This window comes from Salmo trutta, chromosome 8, assembly GCF_901001165.1.
Source record: "Salmo trutta chromosome 8, fSalTru1.1, whole genome shotgun sequence".
Lineage (NCBI taxonomy): Eukaryota > Metazoa > Chordata > Actinopteri > Salmoniformes > Salmonidae > Salmo > Salmo trutta.
Genome location: NC_042964.1, coordinates 34,980,295 through 34,993,980, shown reverse-complemented (window position 1 = coordinate 34,993,980; position 13,686 = coordinate 34,980,295). Strand labels below are relative to the sequence as shown.

The 13,686-nt window shown below is 46.2% G+C and overlaps 1 protein-coding gene across 4 annotated transcripts in view; it reads left to right on the top strand.

The window, feature by feature from the left end:
* LOC115198764 (solute carrier organic anion transporter family member 1C1) overlaps nt 1-13,686 on the top strand; it is a 68,438-nt gene that overhangs the window by 8,813 nt on the left and 45,939 nt on the right. For all 4 annotated transcript variants that reach the window (XR_003879290.1, XR_003879289.1, XM_029761019.1 and 1 more), the window contains exon 2: nt 590-753. Coding sequence is in view for 2 of the 4 variants with exons in the window: in XM_029761019.1 (XP_029616879.1) it covers nt 604-753 (150 nt within the window). In the remaining 2 variants the exon portion in view is untranslated. The remainder of the gene's footprint in view (nt 1-589; nt 754-13,686) is intronic.

The following is a 13,686-nucleotide window of genomic DNA, read 5'->3' as shown; positions in this document are numbered from 1 at the left end:
CTTGCAGCTACAGTATTTCTATCTGGATTGGATCATTTGAGTGTGATGAGGGGAAGCTATTTACTATTCATAAGGTTGTAGGCTGCCTGAGAGACAGGGAAGGGGGAGAAGGAGGGGAGAGTGCGAGAGAGAGAAAGAGGGGGAAATGGATGAGAGAAAGAGTGTCTGTGCGTGTGAGTGAGTGTGAGAGAGAGATCGAGAGAGAGAAGTGGGTGGGTGCTCTGGACAGGTTGCGTCTAGATCACATAGTTCTCATTAATGATTCATCAATACATTCCTGGAAGTAGGAGCAAGATTCTAGGACTTAGGCAGTCTCCCCTTTTGATTTATTTTTTGTTGTTGTTGCCCAAAGTGTGTCAAATCTCAATATATAGTCTTAATCTATGATATGCTACTAAAACCATTTGTTTTTCTAATAAAATACTGTTATATTTATTTATTGCCCGTGGACTGCATTCCTAAAAACTCTTAAAACTAATTTAATCCACTGGCCATCCTAGCCTCCGGACTGGAGCAATGCTGCTGCAAACACACTTATTTTCTGGATAGGAAGAGATCTGGGTCACATGCTTGAATTATCTATTTGCAGGGTTACATGCATCAATGCCAAGAAATTTCATTAGGGGAACTTTGCCCAAGGAAAACGAGAGCCATCTGTGTAGGATGGAGCCGGTGGCCAAGGAGAGAGGGACGACAGAGAACGGAGGCAGCTCCTCTACGAGGGAGCAACGCTCCTCCTGCTCCAGCCTCAAGGTACGATCAGAATCTCTAGGCCTCCCTCTGCCGCGCTTTGATTCTCTTTGCCTCTGACTCTCAGGCTTTCTCTGACTCGCTTAAGGGCTCTATTCAATCCGTATTACGGAAGTTCAGTGTTACAGCACGATTTAAATTTAAAGGCAATGTTCCTGCCCTAGCCGAGACTGCATTCATGTCGGCGCAATTGGAAATTACCTTTACATTTTTAATCACGCAATTGGTACCACTTCAGCAATACAGATTGAATAAATGTAATTTTTTTAAAATAAAAAATAAATACATTTTTAGTCATTTAGCAGACGCTCTTATCCAGAGCAACTTACAGTAGTGAATTAATACATTTCATACATTTAATTTAATTTCATGCATTTTTTTGTACTGGCCCCCCGTGGGATTCGAACCCACAACCCTGGCGTTGCACACACCATTGCTGGCGTTGCAAACACCATGCTCTACCAACTGAGCCACAGGGAAGAATAGAGTCCTATCTCTCCTCTCCTCTCTGCCTCCTTCCTCCTCTCCACATCTCCTCTCTGCATGCCTCCTCTCCTGTTAAGGTTAGCATTTAGTGGGGGGGTAAAGCTGATCCTATAGGGCAACTTCTACCTGGAACTTTCTCTAGGTATACTATACAGTGAGGGAAAAAAGTATTTGATCCCCTGCTGATTTTGTACGTTTGCCCACTGACAAAGAAATGATCAGTCTGTAATTTTAATGGTAGGTTTATTTCAACAGTGAGAGACAGAATAACAACAAAAAAATCCAGAAAAACGCATGTCAAAAATGTTAGAAATTGATTTGCATTTTAATGAGGGAAATAAGTATTTGACCCCCTCTCAATCAGAAAGATTTCTGGCTCCCAGGTGTCTTTTATACAGGTAACAAGCTGAGATTTGGAGCACACTCTTAAAGGGAGTGCTCCTAATCTCAGCTTGTTACCTGTATAAAAGACACCTGTCCACAGAAGCAATCAATCAATCAATCAATCAGATTCCAAACTCACCACCATGGCCAAGACCAAAGAGCTCTCCAAGGATGTCAGGGACAAGATTGTAGACCTACACAAGGCTGGAGTGGGCTACAAGACCATCGCCAAGCAGCTTGGTGAGAAGGTGACAACAGTTGGTGCGATTATTCGTAAATGGAAGAAACACAAAATAACTGTCAATACCCCTCGGCCTGGGGCTCCATGCAAGATCTCACCTCGTGGAGTTGCAATGATCATGAGAATGGTGAGGAATCAGCCCAGAACTACACGGGAGGATCTTGTCAATGATCTCAAGGCAGCTGGGACCATAGTCACCAAGAAAACAGTTGGTAATACACTACACCGTGAAGGACTGAAATCCTGCAGCACCCGCAAGGTCCCCCTGCTCAAGAAAGCACATATACATGCCCGTCTGAAGTTTGCCAATGAACAGCTGAATGATTCAGAGGACAACTGGGTGAAAGTGTTGTGGTCAGATGAGACCAAAATGGAGCTCTTTGGCATCAACTCAACTCGCCGTGTTTAGAGGAGGAGGAATGCTGCCTATGACCCCAAGAACACCATCCCCACCGTCAAACATGGAGGTGGAAACATTATGCTTTGGGGGTGTTTTTCTGCTAAGGGGACAGGACAACTTCACCTCATCAAAGGGACGATGGGCGGGGTCATGTACCGTCAAATCTTGGGTGAGAACCTCCTTCCCTCAGCCAGGGCATTGAAAATGGGTCGTGGATGGTTATTCCAGCATGACAATGACCCAAAACACATGGCCAAGGCAACAAAGGAGTGGCTCAAGAAGAAGCATATTAAGGTCCTGGAGTGGCCTAGCCAGTCTCCAGACCTTAATCCCATAGAAAATCTGTGGAGGGAGCTGAAGGTTTGAGTTGCCAAACGTCAGCCTCGAAACCTTAATGGCTTGGAGAAGATCTGCAAAGAGGAGTGGGACAAAATCCCTCCTGAGATGTGTACAAACCTGGTGGCCAACTACAAGAAACGTCTGACCTCTGTGATTGCCAACAAGGGTTTTGCCACCAAGTACTAAGTGATGTTTTGCAGAGGGGTCAAATACTTATTTCCCTCATTAAAATGCAAATAATTTTATAACATTTTTGACATGTGTTTTTCTGGATTTTTTTGTTGTTATTCTGTCTCTCACTGTTCAAATAAACCTTCCATTAAAATTATACACTGATCATTTCTTTGTCAGTGGGCAAACGTACAAAATCAGCAGGGGATCAAATACTTTTTCCCCTCACTGTATCTCTATTGTGGCAGGAAGAGCAGCCATACTGAACGCTGTCACCTGACAAAGGATGTTCCAGCTTATTTGACCAAGTGAGGTAGTGAGACCATGTGTGGATGTTACATGTTTCTCCTACCCTGTTAGCTAACCATGTTGTTTAATGTCATTGGGCCTCGATAGCCTTTCTTTCCGATTTGGGATGGAAACTTTTCCATGACATGCAGAACCAGGTGAAAAAGAGAGGGGTTGCATGAGTTTAAGGACCAGACATTGAAATGGGTTTAATATTTTTTTGTGGGGGGGCTTTGTAAAGTTTGGTTTGTAGACAACAGGCCATGGTAGTTAGCCTGCTGTAGTGATGCAATCCCCAAAACAAGAACTCCAAATTAGTCAGACCCTGGACAGGAAGTGAGTTGTTCTGGACTGTAGGTGCTGAATGGTTGGCAATATAGTTGAGGGAGTACAGCGTATGGACGAGATGCCCACGGAGTGACCCAACCTTAGACCCCAGAAGAGCAACCAGAAGAGACTTTGGCAAGGGATTTTTTTTGGGGGGGGGGCTGGTTGGGTAGGAGTCGGTGCTTGAGGTAGATGGTGTCCGTGAAAGGAGGCAGGGACTAGAAAACAGTGCTTGAGTTAATGCATGTTCTGAGAGATGAGCATGTTGTGTGCTCTCCTGATGTTGATGTCAGAGCAGATGTAGGAATGAGAGGCTTGAGAGGACCAGCGTGCGAGGAGTTGTATGGTCTGGGATGCTGTGTCGAAGTTTCCATGGATGCAGCTCCGACATGGAAGGAGAAGTCCTGAGAATTGATCAGCAGGATAGCCATATACAGTGATAGTATTTGTCTCAGATGGGAACCAGATTTGGTGATGAACAGTAGATCGGAGGGAGAGGCATGTTGAGATTGTCTGAGCTGTTGGAAGTAGGTGAGTGGTTGGTAAGGGCTGAGGGTAGATGTTAGTCGGATCAGGTACACTGTTGTGGTTCTGTCAAAATGATTGGTTTATTGTGTTTGATGGTGAAGGTATATTTGTCGAGGACGGGGATATCTGACATGCTGAGAAGGGATGTAGGTAGAAAATGTAGGATGTAAACTCCTAACGTCGCAGGAAGTGAAAAATGGAAAAAGAATCCCAGCATAGAGAGACTGCGATAGAGACGTAACTTAATCTCAGCATATGGATGCAGTCAGACAGGATGTCAATGGTGATGAGGGCGGGCGGTGGCCGGCACCTGAATACTTGAACAGATGCAATTGGTTCACATCTAGTAGAGGGTCACAGCTGGTAAAACCAGGGGCCGAATCGCTGCAAGATCAGTTGGCACGCAAATGGCTGAGATGTGGGAGTTCATGGCGGGAAAGTGAGGCACTGCGGGGGTGGCAGTCACGGGACCAGCAGTGAAGAGAAGTTGTCATGGGCAGAGGGGGTGAGCCACCACTGGAGTGCTGAAGGCAAACTTAGTAACCAGGTCGTTGGAGCATGGGGGATGACTCCTTTCCCCTCACCACAGAGGAGGAAGCCAAGGCCGAGCATTGTCCAGAGGGAGGAATGGGGGTTGGAGTGGAGCAGAGGCAGTGCGCAGGATGTGTCAGGGGCTGCTGGTGTCGGGGCAGACGGGATACCGGCAGGGTGGGATGAACAACTGCGGAGATCGCAGCGATGGACACCTGTGGGTGAAGAGGCGCCCATAGAGCTGTCAAGAGTCCCTGAGTATGTGCTGACATATCACTGCAGGAGCCTGGAGGCAGTGGCAATCAAAAACAGGCAATGGCATTCGTAGATTGTAGCGCGCCAAAACGACTGGCCAGATCCATAACAATGGAGTAGTTATCCAAATCCTAGCGGCGAGAAGGGTGAGCTGAGCAGATGACGTCTCTGTAATACAAGAAGGCCAGGGAAGATGCCGGGGGGACCTGAAGTGGGGAGGGGTCGGCAGAGAGTGGGTGAGCCTGAGAGGTTGTCACTGGCAGAGAGAGGGGGTGAGCCACTGCTGTAGTGGACAAGGGGCCAGCTGGACCTGAGAGGGGGAGAGCTAATAGTGGCTGTAGCCGGGAGGCCAGAGCGGTTGGCAGTGAAGACTGGAACCGTGAGACAGTCAGTTCACTTAACTGGGACAGCGTCGCAGCTGGGTTGTCCAGGCGCCGAACCGCTGTGGTGGCGGTGAGCACATAACTGGCTGAGTAGGTAGGGATGTAAGCTTGTTGGGGGAGGAGACACTGTGGTGGTGGCAGAGAGCAGGTTGTGTCGGATGCCAAGTCATAATCAGAGGCTGGGAGAGAAGCCAGGTCTGGAGCTGGTTTAGGGACTTAGGTCGAAGTCTTTGAGGCCTGATCTGAGGCTTGGAAGCCGAGTTGGGGATCTTGGGGATGTCATCATGGTTGTGTCCCGGTAGGAAGGGCAGCCATAGGCAAGCGACCAGAGAGAGGGAGAAGTAGTGTAGTGGGGGCACGAGGGAGAAAGCAGCATAAGTCAGAACAATCATGGCTGGACGGACACCATGCAATGACATTTCTAGAGTGAGAAGGCCGGTCTGCAGGATGATAAGATGTGGCCAATATGCTGAATTTGCAACAAACTGTTGCAATATGATACTGTGTGGCCTGCCGTCACATGGACTTTGGCACAATAAAGAGTGGCAAGCAGCTTTTATCAATTACTCTGAAGGTGAATGGAAATTAAGAATGTATTGAATTGAAAATGAATTACTGTACCGGCGATGGTTGAATAGCCGGGACTCGGAATCGGTGGTTGGCGGCATGGCCTCACGGATCCACCAAGGGGTGGGGCATGTGGCTGCGAGATGCGCTGGTATGTTCGGAAAAGCAGGGCCGTGGATATTTGGAAAATGTGCTCGGGAGAGCGCACTGGGAATGGGCTGCGGAGCTGGCCAGCTTGGCGGAGAGAAAATGTTGTAAAAGCAGGCAGCTTGCTGGTCGGTGATCAAATCAAATGTTATTGGTGACATGTGCCGAATACCGTGAACTGCTTACTAACAAGCTCTTAATAAACTCTTACACGAAACCCAAACCGGCTAAGCACGTGCGCCACCGTGCATACATTTATTTTGTCCCCCACACCAAACACAATCACGACACGCAGGTTAAAATATCAAAACAAACTCTGACAGGTCGAAAAGCATTAAACATTTATGGCAATTTAGCTAGCTAGCTTGCACTTGCTAGCTCATTTGTCCTATTTAGCCAGCTTGCTGTTGCTAGCTAATTTGTCCTGGGATATAAACATTGAGTTGTTATTTTACCTAAAATGCGCAAGGTCCTCTACTCCGACAATTAATCCACACATAAAACGGTCAACTGAATCGTTTCTAATCATCTCTCCTCCTTCTAGGATTTTTTTTCTTTGAACTTATATGGTGATTGGCATCTAAACTTTCATAGTATTACCACAACGACCAACAACACAGTTCATCTTTCAATCACCCACATGGATATAACCAATGAGGAGATGGCACGTGGGTATCTGCTTCTATAAACCAATAAGGAGATGGGTGAGGCAGGACTTGCACCGCGATCTGCGTCACAAATAGAACTGACTTCTACTTTAGCCCTTGGCAACGCAGACGCTCGTTGACGAGCGCGAGCAGTGTGGGTGCAATAATTGAATAATATAGATTTCTAAATTTATTTTAGAAAGGGTATTAGGGATAGCCTTTAATTCAATTTTCACCTAAAATGACATACCCAAATCTAACTGCCTGTAGCTCAGGCCCTGAAGCACGGATATGCATATTCTTGGTACCATTTGAAAGGAAACACTTTGAAACTTGTGGAAATGTGAATTGAATGTAGGAGAATAACACAATTGATCTGGTAGAAGAAAATATAAAGAAAAAACAACCATTATTTTTCTCTAACACCATCTTTGAAATGTAACAGAAAGGTCCCAAAATTTCAGACTGATAACTTGAAGTATGAGCAAGCTACATGACATTTAGTGTGAAGTCACCCAGGTACATTTGGGCAAATCGTGAAGGACGCATTCACATTGAAATTACATTTTTCTGCATGAATATCGTCAAATCTGTATACTTTGATTTAGCTTTTCCAGTATTAGTAGCCATATTGTAAGTTCAACATTTGCAAAACATCCAGTTTTCATAACTTCATAACTCTCCATATTCTTGCCATTTTTGTCCAAAAGGAAAAGTTTTGCTGTTGCACAAGATTAGCAGCAAAATTGTGCGACAGATATGGGATTTCCCCGATTGGTGCTTATTTGACAAAGTTATAGTCAATCAAGTGAAGACTGCCCGCATCATCGGCTCGCCATGAAGGCATCACTCTCTGACCAAATTTGGTGTCCTATAGGATATACTACACTCCTAATGACATAGTGAAGTCTGGTTACGTTCCAGGATCTCTGACGAATAAATCCGAATTTAATTTGACTGGTTGAAACAACGTTTAGGGTTAGACTTTCACAGATTCCTTTCTTTGCAAATTGAATGAGTGGAAATACAAAATTGATCGTGCATGCTATATGGACCTTTTTAGGATATAACATTTTTATCTAACAAAATGACACTTCATGTTATCTCTGGGACCCTTTGGATGATAAATCAGAGCAAGATTTCAGAATGTAAGAACACATTTCACCTTCAGAGGTGAATTTATCAAACCTATCGCGGTGAAAAAAGTGTTTTGTTAGGAGCTCTCCTCAAACAATAGCATGGCATTTTTTCGCAGTAATAGCTACTGTAAATTGGACAGTGCAGTTATATTAACAAGAATTTAAGCTTTCAGCCGATATAAGACACTTATATGTACCAACATTTGTTGTTTCTCTAAAATCTGCAATCGTGACACACGGCGCTGCATGATTTACAACTGTCCCGTTGACGGGACTGATTTACATGATTTACAACTGTCCCTACCAACAATGCAGTTAAGAAAATAGCGCTAAGAAAAATTGTACTAAATAAACTAAAAAATAACAAATAAAAAAAAGTAAAACAATAAAATAGCAATAATGAGGCTATATACAGGGGGTACCGGTACCGAGTCAATGTGCGGGGCTACAGGTTAGTCGAGGTAGTTTGTACATGTAGTTAGGGGTAAAGTGACTATGCATAGATAAAACAGCAAGTAGCAGCAGTGTAAAAACAAAAACAAACAGGGGGGTCAATGCAAATAGTCCAGGTGGCCATTTGATTAATTGTTTAGCAGTCTTATGGCTTGGGGGTAGAAGCTGTTAAGGAGCCTTTTGGACCTAGATTTGGCACTTTTTTAAATTTAACCTTTAATTAACTAGCCAAGTCAGTTAAGAACAAATTCTTATTTACAACGACAGCCTAGGAACAGTGGGTTAACTGCCCTTTTCAGGGGCAGAATGACAGATTTTTACCTTGTCAGCTTGGGGATTCAATCCAGCAACCTTTCGGTTACTGGCCCAATTCTCTAACCACCAGGCTACCTGCCTTACTGCTTGCCATGCAGTAGCAGCGAGAGCAGTCTTTTTTAAATAATAATAATTGGGTACTTTTTACCCCTTTTTCTCCCCAAATTCGTGATATCGAATTGGTAGTTAGTCTTGTCCCATTGCGGCAACTCCCGTACGGACTCAGGAGAGGCAAAGGTCAAGAGCCATGTGTCCTCCGTAATACGACCCTGCCAAGCCACACTTCTTCTTGACACACTGCTAGCTTAATCCAGAAGCCAGCCGCACTAATGTGTCAGAGGAAACACCGTACAGCTGGTGACCGAAGTCACCGTGCATGCGCCCGGCCGCCACAAGGAGTCGCTAGAGCGCGATGGGACAAGGACATCCCAGCCGTCCAAACCCTTCCTAACCCGAATGACCCTGGGCCAATTATGTGCCACCTCATGGGTCTCCCGTTCGCCTGCAACACAGCCCGGGATCGAACCCAGATCTGTAGTGATGCCTCTAGCACTGCGATGCAGTGCTTTAGATTGCTGTGCCAGTAGGGAGGCCCCGGGTGACTGGAGTCTTTGACAATAGTATATAGGTCCTGGATGGCAGGAAGCTTGGCCCCAGTGATGTACTGGGCTGTACACACTACCATCTGTAGCGACTTACGGTCGGATGCCGAGCAGTTGCCATACCAGCCGGGATGCAAATGGTCAGGATGCTCTCGATGGTGCAGCTGTAGAACTTTGAGGATATGGGGACCCATGCCAAATCTTTTCAGTCTCTTCAGGGGGAAAAGGCGTTGCTGTACCCTCTTCATGACATTCTTGGTGTGTTTGGACCATGATAGTTTGTTGGTGATGTGGACACCAAGGAACTTGAAAATCTCTACACGCTCCACTACAGTCCTGTCGATGTGAATGGGGCTGTGATCGGCCCTCCTTTTCCTGTATTCCACGATAGTCTCCTTTGTCTTGCTCACGTTGAGGGAGAGGTTGTTGTCCTGGCACCACACTGCCAGGTCTCTGACCTCCTCCCTATAGGCTATTTCATCATTGTCGGTGATCAGGCCTACCACCGTTGTGACGTCAGCAAACTTAATGATGGTGTTGGAGTTGTGCTTGGCCATACAGTCGTGGTGAACAGGGAGGGGACTAATCACGCACCCCTGAGGAGCCCCCGTGTTGAGGATCAGCGTGACAGGTGTGTTGTTGCCTACCCTTACCACCTGGGGGTGGCCCGTCAGGAAGTCCAAGATCCAGTTGCAGATGGAGGTGTTTAGTCCCAGGGTCCTTAGCTTAGTGATGAGCTTTGTGGGCAATATGGTGTTGAACGCTGATCTGTAGTGTGGCAAAGAAGGGGGTCGAGTGATAAATGGCAGATATGTGAGGGCAGAACTAATAAACGGGCTCTGCCCGATCACTAAAATGGCCACCCCGATCAGAACTACAGATCACAAAATGGCCGACTGCCAAAACTACAATTCCCAGAAGCAAGGGGAACCCTCAGAAGGTGGAGCCGACCCACAGATAAAGGGTCAAGAAAAACCAGGAAGAGAGAGAGAGGGCGGGAAAGGATCTATGAACCATAGAGAAAGAGACAATCTACATTGGCTGGATTTACCATGTACGAGCTGGACTGTTTTGGACTTACCTGTTGGCGTTTAGACCTGGACCTACCGAGAACCAGATTTGTGTACCGAACCCTGCTATCCCTGACCTTACCTGCGGCCTGGGTGGACCAGGACAGCGAAACAAACAAATGAAAGAATTTTCATTCTGGGCTGACTTTGGTGACAGTTTCCCACTTAATTTGTGACAAACGCTCCTAACTTTGAAGAGGTTTGCCACAGTAGTCAATGAACAGCATTTTCAAATAGGTGTTCCTTTTTGTCCAGGTGGGAAAGGGCAGTGCGGAGTGCGATTGAGATTGTGACATCTGTGTATCTGTTGGGGTGGTATGCGAATTGGAGTGGGTCTAGGGTTTCTGGGATGATGGTGTTGATGTGAGCAATGACCAGCCTTATAAAGCACTTCATGGTTACCGAGTGCTACAGGGGGGTAGTCATTTAGGCAGGTTACCTTCGCTTTCTTCTGCTGGAAACATGTAGGTATTACAGACTCGGTCAGGGAGAGGTTGAAAATGCCCGTGAAGACACTTGCCAGTTGGTCCACGCATGCTCTGAGTGCACGTCCTGGTAGTCCGTCTCTTGGCATTCTCTCAACCAGCTTCTTAAAGTAGTCGACTGGAATGCATTTCAATTAACAGGTGTGCCTTGTTAAAAGTTAATTTGTGGATTTTCTTTCCTTCTTAATGCGTTTGAGTCAATCAGTTGTGTTGTGACAAGGTAGGGGTGGTAAACAGAAGATAGCCCTATTTGGTAAAAGACCAAGTCCATATTATGGCAAGAACAGCTCAAATAAGCAAAGAGATACGACAGTCTATGATTACTTTAAGACATGAAGGTCAGTCAATCTAGAAAATGTCCAGAACTTTGAACGTTTCTTCAAGCGCAGTCACAGAAACCATCAAACGCTATGATAAAACTTGCTCTCATGAGGACCGCCACAGGACAGGAAGATCCAGAGTTACCTCTGCTGTAGAGGATAAGTTCATTATTGTTACCAGCCTCAGAATTTGCAACCCAAATAAATGCTTCACAGACTTCAAGTAACAGACACATCTCAACATCAACTGTTCAGAGGAGACTGCATGAATCAGGCCGTCATGGTTGAATTGCTGCAAAGAAACCACTACCAAAGGACACCAATAATAAGAAGAGACTTTCTTGGGCCAAGAAACACGAGCAATGGACATTAGACTGGTGGAAATCTGTCCTTTGGTCTGATGAGTCCAAATGTGAGATTTTTGTTTTTTTGGTGTGGTTCCCACCGTGAAGCATGGAGGAGGAGGTGTGGGGGTGCTTTGCTGGTGACAATGTCTGTGATATATTTTGAATTCAAGGCACGTTTAACCAGCATGGCTACCACAGAATTTTGCAACGATACGCCATTCCATCTGGTTTGTGCTTAGTGGGACTATCATTTGTGTTTCAACAGGACAATGACCCAACGCACCTCCATGCTGTTTAAGGGCTATTTGACCAAGAAGGAGAGTAAAGGAATGCTGCATTAGATGACCTGGCCTCCACAATCACCCAACCTCCACCAAATTGAGATGTTTTGGGATGAGTTGGACCACAGAGTGAAGGAAAAGCAGCCAACAAGTGCTCAGCATATGTGGGAACTCCTTCAAGACTGTTGGAAAAGCATTCCAGGTGAAGCTGGTTGAGAGAATGTCAAGAGTGTGCAAAGCTGTCATCAAGGCAAAGAATCTCAAATATGAAATATATTTTTTGTTAAACACTTGTTTGGTTACTACATGATTCCGTATCTGTTATTTCATAGTTTTGATGTCTTCACTATTATTCTACAATGTAGAAAATAGTAAAAATAAAGAAAAACCCTTGAATGAGTAGGTGTGTCCAAACTTTTGACTGGTACTGTAAGTATTCAGACCCTTTACTATGAGACAAAACATTTAGCTCAGGTGCATCCTGTTTCCATTGACCATCCTTGAGATGTTTCTACAACTTGATTGGAGTCCACCTGTGGTAAATTCAATAGATTGAACAGGATTTGGAAAGGCACACACCTGTCTATAGAAGGTCCCACTGTTGACAGTGCATGTCAGACCAAAAACCAAGCCATGAGGTCGAAGGAATTGTCTGTAGAACTGCGAGACAGGATTGCGTCGAGGCACAGATCTGGGGAAGGGTACCAAAAAATGTCATCAGTATTGAAGGTCCCCAAGAACACGGTGGCCTCCATCATTCTTAAATGGAATACATTTGGAACTATCAAGACTCTTCCCGGCCAAACTGAGCAATCGGGGGAGAAGGGCCTTGGTCAGTGAGGTGACCAAGAACCCGATGGTCACTCTGACAGAGCTCTAGTTCCTCTGGTGGAGTGCTGCAGAGAAGGTTGTCCTTCTGCAAGGTTCTCCCATCTCCACAATCAGGCCTTTATGGTAGAGTTGCTAGATGGAAGCCACTCAGTAAAAGGCACATGACAGCCCGCTTTGCACTTAAAGGCCAGTGACAATCTGAGCTACTGGGTGAAGACTAGGATACCCTTTACTAGTACCTAGCTATGTATGGCATGTATATCTATGCATTACATTTACGTCATTTAGCAGACGCTTCGTCATCCACTCTGATATGTCTGCCAGACATGCAGAGATGCGATTCGCCACCTGGTTATCAGAAGGGGGAAAGGAGAAGATTAATTGTGTGTCGTCTGCGTAGCAATGATAGGAGAGACCATGTGAGGATATGACAGAGCCAAGTGACTTGGTGTATAGCGGAATAGGAGAGGGCCTAGAACTGAGCCCTGGGGGACACCAGTGGTGAGAGCACGTGGTGCGGAGACGGATTCTCGCCACGCCACCTGGTAGGAGCGACCTGTCAGGTAGGACACAATCCAAGAGTGAGCCGCGCCGGAGATACCAACTCGGAGAGGCTGGAGAGGAGGATCTGGTGGTTCACAGTATCAAAGGCAGCAGATGGGTCTAGAAGGATGAGAGCAGAGGAGAGAGAATTAGCTTTAGCAGTGCGGAGAGCCTCCGTGACACAGAGAAGAGCAGTCTCAGTTGAATGACCAGCCTTGAAACCTGACTGATTTGGATCGAGAAGGTCATTCTGAGCGAGATAGCAGGAGAGCTGGCCAAGGACGGCACGTTCAAGAGTTTTGGAGAGAAAAGAAAGAAGGGATACTGGTCTGTAGTTGTTGACATCGGAGGGATCGAGTGTAGGTTTTTTGAGAAGGGGTGCAACTCTCGCTCTCTTGAAGACGGAAGGGACGTAGCCAGCGGTCAAGGATGAGTTGATGAGCAAGGTGAGGTAAGGGAGAAGGTCTCCGGAAATGGTCTGGAGAAGAGAGGAGGGGATAGGGTCAAGCGGGCAGGTTGTTGGGCGGCCGGCCGTCACAAGACGCAATATTTTATTTGGAGAGAGAGGGGAGAAAGAGGTCAAAGCATAGGGTAGGGCAATGTGAGCAGGACCAGCGGTGTCATTTGACTTAACAAACGAGGATCGGATGTCGTCAACCATCTTTTCAAAATGGTTGACGAAGTCATCTGCAGAGAGGGAGGAGGGGGGGGGAGGGGGAGGAGGATTCAGGAGGGAGGAGAAGGTGGCAAAGAGCTTCCTAGGGTTAGAGGCAGATGCTTGGAAGTTAGAGTGGTAGAAAGTGGCTTTAGCAGCAGAAACAGAGGAGGAAAATGTAGAGAGGAGGGAGTGAAAAGA